This window comes from Bos grunniens, chromosome 7, assembly GCF_055505025.1.
Source record: "Bos grunniens cultivar Pamir isolate PY7600 chromosome 7, Bosgru_T2T1.0, whole genome shotgun sequence".
Classification (NCBI taxonomy): domain Eukaryota; kingdom Metazoa; phylum Chordata; class Mammalia; order Artiodactyla; family Bovidae; genus Bos; species Bos grunniens.
In genome coordinates, this window is record NC_141171.1 from 47716841 (window position 1) to 47738056 (window position 21216).

Sequence of the window (21216 nt, forward strand, 5' to 3'; positions counted from 1 at the left end):
ATTGTGGATCCAAAGCATGCAAATTCCTACCTAAGCTAGTGAAAATAATCTGTGCAACACATATATTTTGAGTAAAAAAGATATTCACTATTTACTCCATGAATGTATATTCATGAATGAATAAATAGTGAATATCTTTTTTATTCCCAGAAGAATGAATTAATATACCTTGCCAATCATGTCCTATAGGAAAAAAGCAAAGTATCCTTATGCTATTCAGTAGTATACAAAGTACAAAGTGAAAGTCGTTCAGTCGTGTCCAACTCTTTGTGACCTCATGGACTATACAGTCTATAGAATTCTCCAGGCCAGAATACTGGAGTGGGTAACCTTTCCCTCCTCCAGGGGATCTTCTCAACCCAGGGATCGAACCCACGTGTCCCGCATTGCAGGCAGATTCTTTACCAGCTGAACTATCATTACAATACATCATATTGAGATATTGAGATATACTTTCTAAACACTTAAGCTAATGTGGGATTTTTTTTTTTCTCCCATTGCATCTTGGAGTGAAAACATTATCCAGTGTTCTTGAATGTTAATAAATGATTTTGTCAGCAATTTTCACCAAATAACATCATTTAGAAAAGCAGTTATTCTTAATATTTTCAAACTACCTTATATATTAGCCGTGCAAGTGTAACTAGTGCTTTGTGTATGCTTCTTTGATTTTTCTTTTTATTTCCTTATTGGTCTATTAAGAATTAGGGAGTTGTGAAACAGATATCTTATTGTGTATAGCACCAATAAGTTCTAATAGTTATGTACTTTTTTTCTTCCAAAGATTTGTCTTGGAATAAAATAGATATGTGTATAACCTTTTGTTTATTGACCTCTGTGATGAAAGAGTCTAAAATAAAACATCTAGTACCACAAAAGTAAGAAGAAGCCCTTAAATCATGAAATGCAATGCTGAGAAAAGTACCATGCTGAATATTCATCTTGGGGTGGGCGGGGCTGATTGCTTTTCCTAAGCAAGAAATCCTCTCATCCAGGATACCACACACATGTGCAATTAGTCTCAGTGAGGCTTCACATAGTTTTGAATTTTTTCTGGGTTAATTACTGCCTAAAGGAGTTAGCTAGTTTATATGCCCCTAAGCTTAGGAGCAACAGTATTTAGAAATACATTTTTTTAAACTTCTAATCATGACATAGAACCTTGGTAAATTGTTAAATAAGTGAATCAATGTCATTGTTTAAAAGATCATAGAGAGTTTGAATCATATCCATAGTGAATATTCTGGATTTAATGTGAATTCATTCATAAATCTGATGTGTGCTTCAGAAATAGGACCCACCAGCAGGTGGCATTCTGAGGCAAAAATTCGCTGAGTGCCTCCAGAAGGGTCAATCATTATTGCCTCTTTCAAATCTACCCTAAATCCATTAAGCCTTTAAATCACAATTAATGGCAGTAGCATCCTGGTTATGTCTACTCAATCATACTTAAGTGAATTTATTATGCGACTTCAGACTTAAAGAGGGAGATGCTGTGTTCCAGAGTTTCAAAGCTTGTGTCAAAGCTCTGCCAGATTACATCTCTTTTATTAAAAGCATATTCGTTATATTTAGATGGATGTCTAAAGCTCACATTTTCAACAAAAAAAGGGAAAGAAAAATACTAATCTCCTTCTTCTCACCTGTAGTTCTTTAATAGTGGCAGCTTATTAGAATGTATCATCTTTCTCCTCATACCCCTGTATTTATATTAAGATAACCACAACCACCAAAAAATATCAAATTAAAAAACTGTCAGTAGTGAAGTAGGAGGCGATGAGACAACACACATACTCTCTTCTGGCAATAAAACTGCACTCTAGCATAAAAGGACTGGGATACCAGGATGCGTTGCTTATTTCTAAAAGGCTTTGTAAACTTAGACTTTCAATGAAAAGTAAAAGAAAAAAAAATCTCTACTAACCTAGCAAATAATAAAGACTGTAAATCCAGATTTACATCTAAAACCACAAGCAATGCATAAGAGGGAGAGGGCTAATAAATAAAAGTTTAATACCATATTTCAGCGAGAAAACAACCTCTACTGGAAAAATCATTATGAAAGAATCATCATAGCTGCTTACATTGAGGGTGAAATACGCAGGCTTGTCCCTTCTCTAGATGACCGGAATCCGGTGTTGAGTCGCGGGAATCTGGCTCCCCATGGGTGGTAGCCGAACAGATGCCACTCTCCGTGGTGCTGAAGTATGAAGCTGGTCGAGTGAGTGAAGTTGTGAGAATGTGAAAGCGCACTCCACTGTCCTTTGTGTTGCAATAGTGAAAACTCGCCTTCCGTGGTGGCAGACCCGCTTTACTGTTCTTTTCCTAGTCCGGGGGAAATTTCCCACGGAACATGACGGAGAAGGATCCGTGTGTGAGACAGGCATGCGGTGTGGTGATGGGTTGTTACAGTCCCCACCCCCTCTCCCAGTAGCTTTGAAACGGAGATAGCAACTCTGCCTTCCTACCACAGCTCCTGAGAATTTCTGCGTGCCCCCACTCAAGCTCCAGAGCGGTGCATAACACACACACACACCCCTCTCAATTATATAAGGTAGCGGATTCTGGCTCCTGAAGCAGAATATTCATCTGTTAAATGAAAAATGAGGGATGAACTGGTTTTCTACCTGTTGTGTCTATGTGTGTTTACAGGGGGAAGGAGTTGAAAAGAAAACTAAAACTAGAGGAACCTTAAGAATAACAGAATCAGTTTACTTTAATAAGCTTTAAGGTCACACTCCACTTTGTCTTCTGTGAGCAATGCATTTTGTAACTTTAACCTTTTGTTTCATGATCTTTTACCATTGTCTAGCATCAGAAAGAGAGCAGTGACGTAGATCAAGTCTGATGCTAGTAAAAATGCTTAAAAAGGGTTAGCTTTCATTTGTAGTGTTCCACTTTTTGAAGGGAAATTCCTAATGTAAAACCCATTTCCCTACAGTCCCCACTGCCACCAGTTGCTGTGTTAACAAATGATCTATGATTCTTAAACACTAAGGTATTTTGATGGCCTCACTGGAGAGAAACCTCCTTAATTGAAATATTACCTGTGTAAGAGAAATACCAGGATTAGTCCCAGGATCTACCTGGGTCACTGAACAATAAATCAGAGTACTTTGAAACCAACTCATGGTTGACAACTAACAGTCTAAATACTTAGGATTAAAGAGTTGGCTTTAATATATTTTGTACAATGTCATTCTAGGTTTATATGCAAATCAGTTGCATTGGTTCATTAATGTGCTACTAGCATTTTCTCTGCATTTAACATGGTATGTGGGAAAAAACCCTGAAATTTTGTTTCACTTATTAACTGTGTGACCTTCAGCATAATACTTAACCTCACGGAATCTCAGTCTTCTCATATGTAAATGGTGGGTGAAAATGGGTAACAATGCTTTTTTCCAAATGTGTGCATTTAAGAGATGCATAGTAAGTTTGAATGTTCTTCCTCCCTCCTTGTTCCAGAGAAGTTAAAGTAATGATTTAGTTAAAACTCTAAAAAGCTTGACAAGAAACTAATTTGATTCCTATAAGCCTCTCCACAAACTCTTCCTTGTTAATGATTGTGGTTTATGGAATGAAATGCTATTTTAAAAAGAAATTTCCTCAACATTAAGACTTTCTCTTTAAAAATTTTATGGTCTTGAAGGACAAGCGAGTTTTATTTTTAATTAAAATCAGCAACAAATACATTTAATTCATTTTGAATAAAGTGTTAATGAATTAAGAGCTATTTAGTATTACACTGAAGTGTAGGAAAAAAATATGTGAAGCCAACAAAAGCGTCTTACACAACCCCAGAGTTAGATTAGCTGTGACACTGATCATATCTCTTTGATTGGGCTCCTCATCATCATGATTAGTGAAGCAATACAGAATAAAATATTCTTAATTTTAGAATATTTTTTGAAGACTACTAGTTTGTGGCTTTTAGTTGATAATGATAGAGATGAGTTCTTATTATATTCTGATTTTAATAAATAACCGAGAGAAATTCTAACACGAACCATGTTGTTTCCATTCATGATGAGCTCATAAAAGAACAAACCATATTTTAAGAAATGTTCCAATAACAGTACAACAGCCATATATATGGAGGAAATGAGCTAATTATTTTATAGATAAATAAATTGAAGATAGGTCAGAATCAGCTCTTCAAAAGTGATAGGATAAGATGATGTTTTATGAAGAATCCAGCCTTCAGTATCCACATTATTAGGGAGTTTTTATCACTTCTGGAGGATATTATACACAACATTTGGTTCAATTGGTACATTCTTGTAATACGAAAAAAGTTATATACATATCAAAGTATTCTAATATATAAAATGCAGAAATAATTAGATTCTTACTATCCACAGCAAAAGTTCAGAAGATGATAGATTTCTGAACAAGATCTTGAACTTTGATTTTTCTTAGGCTCATAGTGGACTACATAGCACTTCTTGTCAAACTTGTGTTTCAGTTCCAGGTGTTCTATTCCCCAATGTGTCACTTAGTTTTATCACCTATAAAATGAAGTAATAACAGCCCCTCACTGAGTTACAATGAAGATAAAATGAGAGATCTCACATAAAGTGCTTATAGCATTGCCTGGCAGAGAGTCAGAGCTCAGCATATGTCAGCTTTCATTCTTTTTTAAAAAAATTTTTTTTAGTTATAATTAACATACAATATTATAGTAGTTTCAGCCGTACAACATAGTGATTCAGTATTTTTACATGAAAGGTCACCACAGAAAGTCCAGTTACCATTCATCACCATACAAACCTGATACATTGCTCTTGACTATTTTCCCTGTGCTGTACATTATATCCCTGTGACTTACTTTACAGCTAGAAGTTGTATCTCTCAATCCTCTTCACCCATTTCACCCATTCCTCTATCCCCATCCTCTCTGACAATCAGTGGTTTGTATCTGTGAGTCTGTTTCTCTTTTGTTTGTTTGTTTTGTTTTGAATTCTACATAAGGGAAATCATATGGTATTTGTCTTTCTTTCTGACTTATTTCACCTAATAACTTGTTGGTCTCCTCATGTTGTTGCAAATGGCAAGTTTTCATTCTTTTTTATGGCTGAGTAAATATTCAACATATATATAGACACACACACACACACATATATCATCTTCATTTATTGATGGCAGAATACTTTCATATTCCTGACTATTGTAAATAGTGCTACCCTGAACATAGGGGTACATATATCTTTTGAAAGTAGTGTTTTTTCCTTTGGATAAATTCTCAGAAGTGGACTTGCTGAACCATATGGTAGTTCATTTTTAGTTTTTTTTTTAAGGAAACTCTACTGCTTTCCATAATGGCTGCACTAGTTTACATTGTGACCCACAGTGCATGACATCCTCACTAAAACTTGATGTTTCTTGCCTTTTTGATAGTATCTATTCTAGCAGGTATGAGGTGATTTTTATTTGCATTTCCCTGGTGACTAGTGATGTTGAGCATCCTTTCCATTTAGTAGGTTGCCTTTTCATTTTGTTGGTGGTTTCTTTCACTCTGTAAAAGTCTTTTGGTTTGATGTACTTCTATCTGTTTATTTTTAGTTTCGCTGCCCTTGTCTGAGGAGACATATCCAAAAAATATTACTAAGATTGATGCCAAAGAGGTTATTGCCTGTGTTTTATTCTAGCAGTTTTATGGTTTCAGGTCTTATTTTTAAGTTGTTAGTCTATTTTGAGTTCACTTTTGTATATGGTGTAAGAAGGTGGTAGTTTCATTAATTTGGAAATTAGTGCCCAGTTTTCCAACACCATTTATTGAAAAGACTGTCTTTTCCCCATTGTGTATTATTGCCTCTGTTGTAGACTAATTGACTATATGAGCATGGGTTTACTTCTGGACTCTATTCTATTCCATTGATCTTTGTATCTGTTTTTGTGCTATGTTATACTCTTTTGGTTACTGTGACTTTGTAGTATAATTTCAAGTCTAGGAGTGTAATACTTCTTTCTCAAAATTGCTGTGGCTATTTGGAGTCTTTTGTAGTTCCATACAAATTTTGGGATTATTTGTTCTAGTTCTGTGAAAAACACCATTGCTATTTTGATAGAGATTGCATTGTTATCTGTTAGCTTGCTTTGGGTAGTATGGGCATTTTAATGATATTGATTCTTCCAATGCATGAATATGATATGTTTTTCAATTTATTTGTGTTAGTTTCAGTTTCCTTCCTCAGTGTCTTATAGTTTTCAGAGTAAAGGTCTTTCTCCTCCTTGGTTAACTTTATTCCTAGGAACTTTATTCTTTTTGATATAGCTGTAAATGGGATTGTTTTCTTCATTTCTCTTTCTGATAGTTCATTATTAGTTTATAGAAATACAACAAATTTCTATATATTTTGTATCCTGCAACTTTACTGAATTTATTTATTAGTTCTTATAGTGTTTTCATAGAGTCTTTGGAGGTTTCTGTACACAGTATTGTGTTATCTGCAAATGACAATTTTAATTCTTCCTTTCCAATTTGGATGACTTTTATCTTTTTTGTTTTGCCTAACTGCTGTGGCTAGGACTTCCAAAACTTTGTTAAATAGAAGTGGTAAAACTGGGCATCCTTATTTTGTTCCTGAACTTAGGGGAAAAGTTTTCAGCTTTTCACTATTGAATATGATGTTAGTTGTGAGTTTGCCATATATTGCCTTTGTTATGTTGAGGTATTTCCCTCTACACCCACTTTGTTGGGTTTTTATCATACACAAATGTTGAATTTTGTCAAGTGCTTTTTCTGCATTTGTTGAGATGAGCATGTGATTTTTATCCTTTGTTAATGTGCTGTGTTATGTTGATTGGTTTATGGATATTAAGCCATCCTTACTTAAAGCCCTAGAATGAATTCCACTTAGTTATAGTTTATAATTATGTTTATGTAGTTTTGAATTTGGTATGCTAATATTTTTGACAGTTGTTGCATTTATGTTCACCAGGTATATAGGCCTATAATTTTCTTTTCTTTTTTTTTTTTTTGATGTCTTCATCTGGTTTTGTTATTGTGATAATGTTGATCTCTTGAAATGAATTTGGAGGTCTTCCTCCTTCTCCAGTTTTTTTGGGGGAATAACTTGAGAAGGAGAGGTATTAACTCTGGTATAAATGATTGGTATATTTACCTGTGGAGCTGTCTGGAGGGATTTTTTGTGTTTTTTTTATTACTGATTCAATTTTGTTGTGAGTAATTCATCTATTCAGAATTTCCATTTCTTCATGGAAAATTATGTATTTCTAGAAATTTAAATGTTTCATCTAGGTTGTATAATTTGTTGGCATTGGCATATAATCATTCATGATGTTCTCATGTGGTGTGTTTTTTTTTTTTTTTTCTATTTTTGTGATGTCAGTTGTAATGTAATTTCTTCTCTTTCATTTCTGATATAATTTATTTAGTCTTTCTCTTAATTATTTTTAAAAAGAATTAATTAATTAAACAATTTGGTTGAACTGAGTCTTAATTGCATCTTGTGGGATCTAGTTCCCTGACCAGGGCTTGAACCCAGGCTACCTGAGCCCCTAGTCTGTCTCTTCATTCTTAGTAAGTCTGGCTAATGATTTGTCGATTTTGTGTATATTTTCAAAGAATCAGCTCTTACTTTCGTTGATCTTTTCTGTTGTTTTTTAGTCTCAATGGCATTTATTTCTGCTTTGATCTTTATTATTTCTTTCCTTGTACTAACGTTCATTTTTGCTTGTTCTTTTCTAATTTTTTAAAAATCATACAGTTACATTGTTTATGTGAGTGTTTTCTTATTTCTCAAGGTAAACTTTTACCACTGTGAACTTCCCTCACAGAACTGCTTTTCCTGCATACTATAGATTTTGGAAAGTTGTATTTTTCATTTGTCTCAAAGTATTTTTTTGATTCCCTCTTTGATTTCTTCATTGATCCATTGATTGTTCAATAACATGTTGTTCAGTCTCCACATTTGTGTTTTTTCTAGTTTTCTTCTTGTAGTTGATTTCTAGTTTCATGCTGCTGTAGCCTAAAAGTATGCTTGATGTAATCTCAGTCTTCCTAAATGTGTTGAGAATGTGGCTTATCATGTGATATTTCATGATGAAACTTCCATGTGCACTTGAAAAAAATGTGTATCCTGCTGCTTTAGGATGAATGTTCTACATATATCTATTAAGTTCATCTGATCTAATGTGTCATCTAAAGCCAATGTTTCCTTGTTGGTTTTCTGTCTGAATCATCTGTTCAATGATGTAAGAGGCATATTAAAGTTCCCTACAATTATTGTATTGTTGTCTCTTTATCCCTGTATTTCAAGTAATATTTGATTTATATATTTAGATGCTTTTCCTCTGGGCTCATAAATGTTTACAGATGTTATATCCTCTCGTTGGATTGACCTATATATCATTATGTAATGCCCTTCTTTGTCTTTTGTCTTTGTCTTTGTTTTAAAGTCTATTTTGTCTGATATGAGTATTTCTACTTTTCTTTTCTATTTGCATAGGGTATCTTTTTTCATTCCTCTACTTTTAGTCTCTTTTAGTCTCTTTGTTTTTATATCTGAAGTGTCTCTTGTAGGTGGTATATAGATGGGTCTTATTTTTTTATTCATTCAGCTGCTCTCTGTCTTTTATTGGAGGAGTTAACCATTTATTATACTAATTAAATAACATTTAGGGTTATTGACAGGTATGCTCTTACTGCCGTTTTGTTAACTGTTTTCTGGCTGTTTTTGTCATTCTTCTTTGTTCCTGTCTTCTCTTGATTTTTTCCTTTGTTGTCTGATGGATTCTTTAGTATTGTGTTTGGATGCCTTTCTCTTTATTTTTTGTGTATCCATTATAAATTTTTGGTTTGTGTTTCATATGTATAGACTTGTATAGATTGCTATTTTAAGCTGATAGTAACTTAAATTTTAAGGCATTGTAAAAGCAGTGCATTTTTACTTCCTTCTCTTTACGTTTTTGATATAATATTTTACATCTTTTATTTTCTGTATCCTTTAATTGCTTGTTGTAGCTACAATTGATTTTTCTACTTTTGTCTTTTTACCTTTAATCTAACTTTTTAAGTGGTGGATCCATGCCTTTACTATATACTTACTTTTACCAGTGAGGTTTTCTCTTATATATATTCTTATTTCTAATTGTGGCCTTTTATTTTCTACTCAAAGAAAACCTTTTAGCATTTCTTATAATGCTGGTTTAGTGGTAATGAACTGATGCAATGTGCGACTTCCTTGTTAGGGCGCTTGATCAAGGGGAACTGAAATAAAAATTGGGTAGTAAAGAGTTTATTGACTCTTTAATTATAGAATTTAACATTCTGGCAAGGATCCAGGAGATGGTATTAAGTACCTGCTAGGCTGGTCCCTGGAAACATGAAATAAGCAATGGCTCACAATACCCAAAGATGAAATGATAATTTCCGTGGCAGAGGATGGAGAAGGGAAATTAAAAGCTTGTAGATGTGGCAATGCTGGAATTATTGTTTCCATAGAAGGCTCATGATGATTAAGTTCATGGGACCTTAGGTTAGGGTAAGGGAGAAATATCAATAACCTCAGATATGCAGATGATACCACCCTTACGGCAGAAAGCAAAGAACTAAAGAGCCTCTTGATGAAAGTGAAAGAGGAGAGTGAAAAAGTTGGCCTAAAACTCAACATTCAGAAAACAAAGATCATGGCATCCGGTCCTATCACTTTATGGCAAATAGATGGGGAAACCATGGAAACAGTGACAGACTTTATTTTTTTGGACTCCAAAATCACTGCAGATGGTGACTGCAGCTGTGAAATTAAAAGACACTTGCTCCTTGGAAGAAAAGCTATGACCAACCTAGACAGCAGAGACGTTACTTTGCCAAGAAAGGTCTGTCTAGTCAAAGCTATGGTTTTTCCAGTATTCATGTATGGATGTGAGAATTGGACTATAAAGAAAGCCAAATACCAACGAACTGATGCTTTTGAATTGTGGTGTTGGAGAAGACTCTTGAGAGTTCCTTGGACTTCAAGGAGATCCAACTAGTCAATCCTAAAGGAAATCAGTCTCGAATATTCATTGGAAAGACTGATGCTGAAGCTGAAATTCCAATACTTTGGCCACCTGATGCGAAGAACTGATTCATTTGAAAAGACCCTGATGTTGGGAAAGATTGAAGGCGGGAGGAGAAGGGGATGACAGAGGATGAGATGGTTGGATGGCATCACCGACTCAATGGACATGAGTTTGAGTAAACTCCAGGAGTTGACAATGGACAGGGAGGCCTGGTGTGCTGCAGTCCATGGAGTCGCAGAGTTGGATGTGACTGAGTGACTGAACTGAACTGAACTGACCTAGGGCACACGTCTTTTACTAAGAGCATAAGAAATGCTTTTTTAAGGAGAGCTCCATTATTACTAAAATTTTCAGTGTAATTCTTCTCTGTAGGTCGGGGTTAATAGTTGTTTTTGTTTAGTCACCAAGTCATGTCTGACTCTTTGTGAGCCCATGGACTGCAGTGTGCCAGGCTTCCCTCTCTTTCACCATTTCCTGGAGTTTGCTCAAACTCATATCCATTGAGTCAGTGATGGCATCCAACCATCTCGTCCTCTGTCATCCCCTTCTCCTCTGCCTTCAATCTTTTCCAGCTTCAGGGTCTTTGCCAATGAGTCAGCTTATGGCATCAGGTAATCAGAGTATTGAAGCTTCAGCATCAATCCTTCCAGTGAATATTCAGAGTTGATTTCCTTTAGGATTGACTGGTTTGATCTCCTTGCTATCCAAGAAACTCTCAAGAGTCTTCTCTAGCACCACAGTTTGAAAGCAGTAGGATAGTTGTTATAGAACTTAGCTCAATAGCAGTGGTCTTAATAGATCCCTGAAACAATGGAGTCAGGTTTACTTAAACATCCTAAGCCAGACTGTTGTAATATTGTAATGATGAGCAAACTGGATTGTCAGTCAAGAGTATAACCTATAGAATTTTAGAAATCTTAATAGAAAACAGTATCTATAAGAACAAAATAAATGGGCAGCTAACTGATATACTATTCCGTTTGTGCTTGTAGAAAAATTAAGAAAGGATGACTGGTAGGCTGAGAGTCTATTGCTTTAATAAAAAGTCATGATCCTAAATGTATATTACTTAAAGAAGCCAATCTGGAAAGTCTATATATCATACAATTCTAATGATACGATGTTCTTGGAAAGGCAAAGCTATATTGACAGTAAGAAGATCAGTGGTTGCCAGGGGTTAGCAGGGAGGGAGAGATGAATAGCCATAGTACAGAAGATTTTTAGGGCAGTAAAACTATTCTTCATAATACCATAAAGATGGATATTTGTCATTATACATTTGTCAAAACCCATAGAATATACGACACCAAAAGTGAACCCTAATGTAAGCTGTAGACTTTGAGTGATAACGATGTGCCAGTGTAGGTTCATCAGTTGTAATAAATATACCACTCATTTGGGCATGGTGATTGTTGGGGAGGTGGTCCATGTGAGGGGACAGGGGATATACGGGAACACTCTGTACTTACTGCTTAGTGTTACTATGAACTGCTAAAACTGCTTTGAAAAATAGTCTTTTTTTTTTTTTTTAAGGTCATGATCTTGCCTAGTTCCTGGACCTGATCCAATTTTTATGCCTGGAAATCACTGATTTAAAAAGTGGGAAAGAACACCTAGGATCTTTATGATAATGATTTCTCTAGTCCTTCCCCACAGGATCCTATGGTCATTTACTTGAACAGCTTTGCACTAGGAAAAAGAGAAAGGGGAATGTCAAGGCGTTTTGAGATACAAAGTCTGAGTTGACATTAGAACCCAGGGCCCCAAAGCCTCATTGTGGCCCACTTGTTAGAATGGTGGCATGCAATGGCCAGGTGATAAGTGGCACGCTGGCCAGCATAGAGCTTAAAGGAGATCCAGTGTGTCCGTGAATCCACCTGATGGCCAGTTCTCTGGTCCTGGAATATTAAGTGAATTTGGCATACTTGGCAGATGTAACCTCTTCATTGGGTTCTAGTTATATGGGCTTCCCTGGTGGCGCAGAGGTTAAAGCGTCTGCCTGCAATGTGGGAGACCTGGGTTCGATCCCTGGGTCGGGAAGATCCCCTGGAGAAGGCAATGGCAACCCACTCCAGTATTCTTGCCTGGAGAATCCCATGGACGGAGGAGTTTGGGCTACAGTCCATGGGTCGCAAAGAGTTGGACACGACTGAGTGATTTCACTTTTACTATGTCGGGTAAGAACTGTCACAGTGGGGAAGATCAAGTGAAAGGCTCCTGAGGCTATCCCTCATACCTCCTACACAGTAATGTAAAAAAGCAATAGGGCATCCTGGAGAAGAAAAGTAGTGGGGATTAATAGCACTCCTTAGGATTTAAAAAATACAGAGGTATAATTCCCAAGATACTTATATTTAATTGGTCAGTCTAACACCTGCAGAAACCCATGGTCTGAGGGTGATACCTGTAGATTACTGCAGGTTCAAGCATATAGTAATCCCAATCATAGCCACTGTACTAGATATGGTATCTTTATTGGTGTAAATTAATAGGCCTCAGATACATTGTCATTGTTTTGGAAAATATATTGTTTTCTATTCCCAACCATGGAAGAGGATCAGATATTTACCTTGGATGAGACAACAGTATATGTCTAGTTTTGCTTAAGGATTTTTATTAACTTTCCTGTTCTTTATAACAGCATAGAACAAAGTAATCTGGACTGCCTAAGCATACTGAAGACCATTATATTGATTTATTGGGTTGGTGATATTATATTTACTGGGCTAGATGAGCCACAGGTGGTCAGCACACTGGAGGTCCTGGTAAAACACATCTATTCCAAAAAGTTGAAGATGAAAACTTGAAGATTTATGGGTTTTCCTTGTTTATAATATGTTTAGGGGTCCAGGAATCAAGAGCATGCTGATACATCCCTTCTCAAGTAAAAACAAGTTATTGTGCCTTACAATCTTCTATCCAAAGAAAGAAGCACATTGACTTCTAGGCCTCTTTGGATTCTGGAGGCAGCAAATTCTATATCAGAGGATTCTGCTATAACCTATACTCCAGGATGCATAAACTATTGCCAGCTTTGAGTACATCCCAGAGCAGGAAAAAAACTCTACAGTAGGACCAGGTTGCAGTGCAAGTAGCCCTGCTCTTGAGCCACACACTCCAGCAGACCAAATATGATTAGGGAGTATAGTTGATGGGGAAGGATGTCATATATAGTTTGTGTTAAATCCCAGTGAGACAATCATAATGTAAGCCTCTGGGGTTCTGGAGCATGGCCTTGCCATTTCCAGTGGAAATTTTTATACCATTTGAAAAACAACTTCTGGCCTGCTACTGGGTCCTGGCAGAGATGGGTCATTTGACCAAACTAATTGACTATATGTCTAGAACTGTCCGTCATGTTGTTGTTCAGTCACTAAGTTGAGTCTGACTCTTTGAGACCCCATGAACTGAAGCATGCAAAGCTTCCCTGTCCTTCACTATCTCCTGGAGTTTGCTCAAACTCAGGTCCATTGCATTGGTGGTGCTGTCTAACCATCTCATCCTCTGCCACCCTCTTTTCCTTTTGTCTTCAATCTTTCCCAGCATCAGGGTCTTTTCCAATGAGTCCTTTCTTCCAATGTTGGCGCCTACCATATCCATAAGTCAGAAAGTCAGATGAGTCCTGGGACAATTCTAGGGTTGTATCTAGGTTATAGATACAACAACCTAGGTTGTAGGTTCTAGGGTGTATATAGGGTTGAGTAATATCAGGACCAGAAGATACAAGCAAAATACATGAGCATGAGCAGGTAGCTCAGATCCCCATGGCACCCAGCACTGTGGCACCAGTGATCCTCCCTTAGCTCATATGCTCAGCTGTGTCTGACTGTCGGTGATTCTGTGGACTGTAGCCCCCCAGGCTCCTCTGCCCATAGAATTTTCCAGGCAAGAATACTGGAGTGGGTTGCCATTTTCTTCTCCATGGGTTCTTCCTCACACAGAGATTGAACCCATGTTCTTGCATCTCCTACACTGACAGGCAGATTCTTTATCCACTGAGTCATTGGGAAAGCCAGCAACAGAGAACAACCATTAATCAAGAAGACTAACTGTACTACCGCTGGCAGATTGTCTTCATTGAACTCGTTTTATCCTGGTAGGATTAATTGTTCATTTTCACATCCCACAGGAATGGACATATATTTAGGTATGAGTTTGCCTTTCTTATCCATTGGGCCTCAGCCAGCACTATTGTCCAAGGGCTTATAGAGGATTTGATTGAGTTTGAGTAACCTCCAGGAGTTGGTGATAGACAGGGAGGCCTGGCGTGCTGCAGTCCATGGGGTTGCAAAGAGTCGGACATGACTGAGTGACTGAACTGAACTGAACTGAACTGGTTCACTGGCATGGGAACCCTGTGTAACATAACCTCAGACCAAGGGACTCCCTTTTCAGCAAAGAACGTTTGTGATTGGGTCTGTGACCATGAAATTCACTGGCCATATCATTATTCATAAACTGCTAGCCTGAAACATCACTAGAGGCTCAGAGGGAATGCCCTACAGGAGTAGATGCCATCTTTTACAATGCTTTGAACTAATGACCCTTATATGGTGTTATGTTCCCAGTAGGAAGAATACATGAACACAGGAATCAGGGTTTGAAACAGTAGTGACCCCACGTATTATCACTCTCAATGACCTGCTGAGAGTCATTGTGTTTCTTTCCCCTACTCTTTTGGGTTCTGCTGGGTTAGAAGTCTTGCTTTCCACAAGGAGCATACTTTCTCAAGGGCACACAGGAAGAGCACTGATGAATCATAAATTTTAGTTTTCACTTAGGCACTTCGAGTTTCTTGTGCTAGGCATCAAAAGCAAGAAGAAGACTCCCAATCTTGATAGAGTAGTTGATCATTTGGAGGAGATAGGGCTGCTCTTACACAGTGGAGGTAGGGAGGAGAATGGGTGGAACTGAACTGGTCCACATGCGCCTGTATTTTTCTCCCTTGCCTAGTTGTGACTGTAAATAGGCTGGTATGGTGGCCCCAGCCAAAGAGCATGGGGTCTTTATGGCTGAAGGTCTGAAGCGTATTAACGGGTCAGCACCTAGGCCAACAATGACTATTGTTCAGTCGCTAAGTCGTGTCCAACTCTTTGCAACCCCCTGGACGGCAGCACACCAGGCTTCCCTGTCCTTCACTATTTCCCAAAATTTGCTCAAATTTATGTCCATTAAGTTAGTGATGCCATCCAACCATCTCATCCTCTGTCACCCCCTTATCCCCCTGCCTAATAGGATCTAAAAAATTAAGTGGAAGAAGAAAATAATGAATATCTGTTGGGACCCTGAGAACCACTTCTACTTTAGACACTGTAGTTATCTCACTAATATCTCTCTTCTAAGCTGCTTTTAAGAAGAGAGGTACACCAGACCCCTGGAGGGGCTTCTCTTCCATCCTGTGTGCAGTAGGATTTTGGAGTAGAAAAAAGGTTGGGGTGGAAACCAGCTCCCCTATTAAGGAAAGACTTGCTGCCAGCTGAAAGGATTAGAATCAGCAGATAATCTCAGCTCCATCAGAGTCTGCCTTGGCTTGGAGGCCCACCTTGCCTGAGCCCCCATCCTTGTGGAGGGCAGGGGGCCCTATTTCTGGTGACTAATCGAGGAGGGAATATGCCAGCTATTATGGGGTGGCCCAGGACTGTACTAATTTCACAGAACCCTTCTAGGCTGGCCAAAGTTTGATCAGGCCTGTCTTTTCCCTCTTTCCAATCTTACTTCTTCCTTTTTCTTGTCACCAGTATTGATTACAAAGAAACATCGTGGACCCCAAATACCATCTCTGATCTGTTTCTAGAGGACCTACAACAGATGACTTACAGGGATAAATAAACCACGAAGCAAAATTAGGGACAGTTGAAAAAGAATAGGACAATAATAAGAATAGGGACATAAACTGCTTGATTTAAGCTAGCATGCAGATATCTCCCTGAGTCCTATCCATAGGTTATAGACAGATTCCAGGTTTTTCTAGAAGCCAAAGTGAAATAAAAAGCCAAGTAACCAGGGGAAACCATGAGATCAGGTGAAGGGAAACAATTCTTCATCCAAAGAACAGAAAACATTTTTTTTTTTCTTCCTGAAAAAGGGCACCATGTAATGAAATGAGCAACCTTAACAATTATAGTTGTGCCGCATGGTTAACTTGATAGCGCATCACCATTTGTTAATTTATTTTAAATGGAATTACAACCAGTCACATTATCCTAAGCAGGTTTACTGTTTGTCATTCATACTCCTCAGGCTCTGGATCAGTGAGCATGTATTAGTCACTGGAACCAATTATCTAAGGGTGTTGGATTAAGATGGTTTCATTGGAGATGGAGTGTGCAGAACCATGATGACTAATGGCGCCTCACACACTATTGTTGATTTCATCCTCCTGCGTCCCAGAAAGTTTTTGCTTGAGCTGACTTATTTACCCTTTTGATTCTCCTTCCCCAGAGTGGTTATGCTACTCAGTGCAGAGGAGGACACTGGCAAACAGGAGACAAGAGGAAAGAAGAGACGAGAAAGGGGAAGAAATAAGTTGCACAGTGAACCTTACAGCTGGAGAGTCTTACAGCTGGAGAATTCTTTCTTGAGTAACTGAATTGCAAATCAGCAAAGCGTTTGATTTTGAGCCCTTGATTTTTCTAGGATATTAAACAGAGATACATTGCTGATTTTATTACAAGAAAGTGGTCTTGTCTCATTGGACTAATTCTGAGAATAAATTATTCCTTCAAAAAATCAGAATATTTCTTTCTATAGCAACTAACAGACTTTCAAAACTGGGGTTATATTTGGATATTGCTAGATTAAGATGTATAAATAGTATAATGGGTTTGTTGAGGTATAAAATAGATTGTTAGACTCATTAAAGTTCACATTTCTAAAAACATTAAGTTAAAATACAACCCCTAGAGAAATTTTAAATGATTAAAAAGATATTTTTGCCTCCTTTGTATCTAAACTCCTGTGTTCATTGTATCTGGCTCATAATTTTTCTTTTTAAATTCAATTTTAATTCTTTTAAAATGAAATTTAAATCTTTTTTATTCAGTTGCTTCCAGCTATTACTTTATTTATCACATTTTCTATCTCTTGGATGCTCCTTATTTCTATAGAACTATTTCTGTTTTTTAAATCTTTCTAGTTCCATCCCCACAATCTTGAGTTCCTCAATCTTTTTTTGTTCAAAACACATGCAGTTATCCCTTGGTACTCATAAGAGATTTGCTCCAGGTCACCCATGGTTACCAAAATCCACATATGTTCAAGTCCCTTAGATAAAATGGTGAGGTATTTGCATATGATCTACATATATCTTCCCATGTACTTTAAATCTCTCCAGATTACTTATAATGCCTAATACAATGTAAATGCTAGGTAAATAGCTGTAAGTACAATATAAGACCTTGTAAATAGTTACCTGAATGCCGCAAATTCAAATTTTGCTTTTTGGATCTTTCTGAAATTTTCTTTTGGGGTATTTCTATTCTTGGTTGTTTGAATCTGTGATTGTGGTACCAGAGGATATGGAGGGCCAATTATATGTAATAAAAATCTCAGTGATTCAGATTAATTTTAGGAGAGATGGTTTGAACTTATAAGACTGTATTACTGTCTGTCCTTAGACTCATATATGCCTTTACATTTATTTACTGTACTTACTGCTGAAATGTTAATAAATTATGTGGTATCTTCTGGGAATTTATTTTAATGAAAAGATAAAGAACTCTTATGAGTGTCGTGCTGGCCCTTTGCCAGCACTAACTGCACAGAGAACTGCACAGAGCAGTTCTTCCCTCTCTGCCCTCTCTGTTTTATTTCACAAGGGGTCTAAACTTTGCAGGGTGCATTTCCCAGTCTCCCATCAGCTGACGTCCATCTGGGTTTGGCCAATCAGAACCACTGGTGGGAGATTGGAGGGCAGGAGTAAAGGGGTGTTTTTAAGCTTGTTTCCATGCTTAGGCAGCAAGGGCAGCTCATGGAGGGCTTCAGATTTCACTGGACAGACTGCTGTGATTTCTGTTATTTGCTTGGAGGCTGTACACCCTGGGTTTCAGGAATATTTCCTTTTCCCTTTGATACTTTAGCACAGGGCTGATGGTGGTTTCCTGTGGTTACCAATCTGTGAGCTGTTTCATTGCCCCCTGTTTGACTTCTCAGCTCATCCATCACTCATAAAATAATTCTCAGATTCCCTCTGTTTTCAAAAATGTGGACTTCTAAAATAATTGGCTTGGCGACCACTGAATAGTCATTTGGAAAAAGAAAATTTTTCTTCTATCTCATACCAATTGCCGGAAAAAATTTCAAGTGGATCACAGATCTAAATGTGAAAAATGAATCCATATAAAAATAGAGGAAAACAAAGATGATTTATCTCTTGATCTGGACATGAAGAAACTTTCAAACTAAAGTCCCAAATCTAGAAACAATAAAAGAAAACATTGATAATATTCATTAATTAATAATAAATAATGAAAAAAAATTTTTGCATGGCAAAATACCACATGCAAAGTCAAAAGACTAATAAAAAATCAAAAGCCTATTTATCTAACAAATAATTCTTAAAAATCAAAGAAGAAACCTCATAAAATATGGTATAAACTGGACAAAATCCTCAAAGTTCACAAAAATATAAAATGGCCCTTAAATACAAGAAAATATATTCAACTTTACTCAAAATAAAATGCAAATTAGATCTTTATTGAGATGCAATTTCTCATTTATCAGAATGAGAATATTTCAAAATCTAGATAACATGTTTGTCAAGGCTATGGAAATTCAGATACTTTCATACATTTGTGGTGGAAATGTAAAATAACAGCAACCCCTCTCAAGGGCATTTGATGATATCTAAGAAAATTATATATGCATTTACCTCTTGAACCAGAAATTCCAGCTCTGGAAATTTGTCCTGAAGAAGCACCTCCACAAATATGCATATGTGTAAAGTTTTCATTCAGGAGTAAGTTGTAATAACAAAATGTTGTAGTCAATCTAAATGAGAGTAATTGAATTAAACATAGTGCTCCAGACAATGGTATATGATGTAGCCAAAGGGGAAGAATAAGGACGCTGTCTATGAATCCAGCATATAATGGAGTACATATAATAGGCTACCTGTCACACAAAATGAAGGGGAAATTCCTTGTTCTTCCAAAATGAAACAGGATATATCAACCAGGTATCAGTGAAAATGGTATGTTGTTGCAGAGGATGTAGGGATGGTGCAGAGGGTATAGGGGTAAATGTGCGATTTCTCTTAGTAGACCATTTTTATGTGGTTTCAACTTTGAACATGTGAAAATTGTAAATATTCAAAAATAAAATATGAAAAGGCAGACATTACATTTGAATATAAGCAAGAAATAACCTACTGTATGTCAGATTGATAATAATCACACAGAGAAAAAATTAAGTATCTTCAACACAGAGCTTTGACTGTACACCCTAGATAAAATGTATCATAACGAAGAACTACCAAGAACTCGTGACATTTGCTTAGTAGCTTTGTTCTTGGTGGTGGTATTTGGTGGTGTAATTCTGATAGTGTATTGTGTGTATAATAGGATTGAGCAATTGAGTAAATGTGTTTATGTTTTGGGGAAGAAGAGCTTTTACTTTCATAAGTGAGGACAAATAATGCAGTGTTGGATTTCAGGGAGAAGTCTCAATCTGAGCTCATTATATGTTATGTTATATATTTTGATAGATAACATGGACATGTATGTACACTTGCTGGCTCTGTTTGCCGAAAGGGATTTAGGCAAATCAGCATTAGTGGCAATCAGTACAGCTGGCACCTAGATCTGGATTTCTAAATATCAGTCACCACTAAAGTGTTTCCTAGGGAAATGGCTATTTCCAGGCCCAGAGCAGGGAATTCATGAGGTAAACCTGAAAAATCTCATATCAAAAAACAAGTGTACAAAGACTAACATCCACTAAAAGGAAAAGTACAAAAGTTGGCTTGGGATAAATTACACATCAAAAAGAGCCATGGTAAGTGATTATACCATGTTGAGTACACTGAATTCTTGAGTTTCTCTTGTTGAGATAAGAGAGAGAATGAGAGAAATATAAAGAGAACGACTGAGAGAAAAGAAAAGCTTTTTTATTTAAATAAAGGAATGCTAGCTAATAAATGTAGGTGGGATAACACTATTAGGAAATAAGCATTTTCACTCCCATGTAATCAATTATTTGGTATCAGTTAATTATTGATTACTCAAACTAAGATGATAAGTGAATGCTGAAACTTGGGTTAGAGGAATAGGATATTTTGAGGAATAGGATATTTATGTGGTCTCAAAGTATACGCACAGAGATTATTTAGGGTAAAAGGAAAAGTATAATTTTATAATGGACATACCTGATGTTTCACACCTTAACCAAATAATCAAACGTGGCATCTCTAAAAATGGAATAAACTTACATTATGTGCCTCTTCAACTAACGAACTGAGACATAGAAAACATCATCTAGGTAGTATATTTGCTAAAAACATTTAATCTAAATCTGAGGTCAGTTTTGGTAAGTTGTGTTTTTTGAGAGGTTTGTCCATTTCATCTAAATGATCAAAGTTCTTTATAATATTCTCTTTTCATTCTGTTTAACATCAGTAGATTTTTCTGTAATGTACTTTTTATTAATAATATTGGTAATTTGTAGTCCCTCTTTTTTCTTTATCACTCTTAGGAAATGCTTATCAATTTTATTTTATTTTTTCAAGAAATTTTTGATTATTAATTTTCTCTTCTAATTTTTTCAATGTCTATTCATATTTATTATTTTGTTCTTTCTGTTGACTCTGGGTTTGACTTGTACTTAGCTTACTGATCTGAGACCTTTCTTATTTTCTGACATAAGTATTCAAAGTTACAGATTTCCCTTTCAGCAGTACTTAGCTGCATCCCACCAATTTTGAGATGTATATTCAATGTTATTCAGTATATGTTCTGTTTTTTTCTTAGAATTTTGTTTTTGACCTGTGGATTATTTATCTGTATTGCTTAATTTTAAGATATTAGAGAACTTTTGAAATAGCTTTTTGCTGTTAATTTCTAATTTAATACCAGTGTGGTTAAAGGACATTCTGTGTAAGATTTCAGTCCTGTGGCATTTTTGAGACTTGTTTAATGGCCTTCACATATGACTTAACTTTGGCAAATGTTCCATGTGTACTTGAAAAGAATG

General features: G+C 36.5%; 1 protein-coding gene and 1 long non-coding RNA gene across 4 annotated transcripts in view; one reads left to right on the forward strand and one right to left on the reverse strand.

Moving 5' to 3' along the window:
* TRPC7 (transient receptor potential cation channel subfamily C member 7) overlaps positions 1–2487 on the reverse strand; it is a 150930-nt gene extending 148443 nt beyond the window's left edge. For all 3 annotated transcript variants that reach the window (XM_086413652.1, XM_086413651.1, XM_086413650.1), the window contains exon 1: positions 2085–2487. In XM_086413652.1, the coding sequence (XP_086269778.1) occupies positions 2085–2086 (2 nt within the window). In that variant the 5' untranslated portion in view covers positions 2087–2487. The remainder of the gene's footprint in view (positions 1–2084) is intronic.
* LOC147369414 (uncharacterized) overlaps positions 1–16706 on the forward strand; it is a 120247-nt gene extending 103541 nt beyond the window's left edge. The window contains exon 2 of the long non-coding RNA XR_015168499.1: positions 16471–16706. This is a non-coding gene — a long non-coding RNA (uncharacterized LOC147369414). The remainder of the gene's footprint in view (positions 1–16470) is intronic.
* Positions 16707–21216: the final 4510 nt, after the last annotated feature.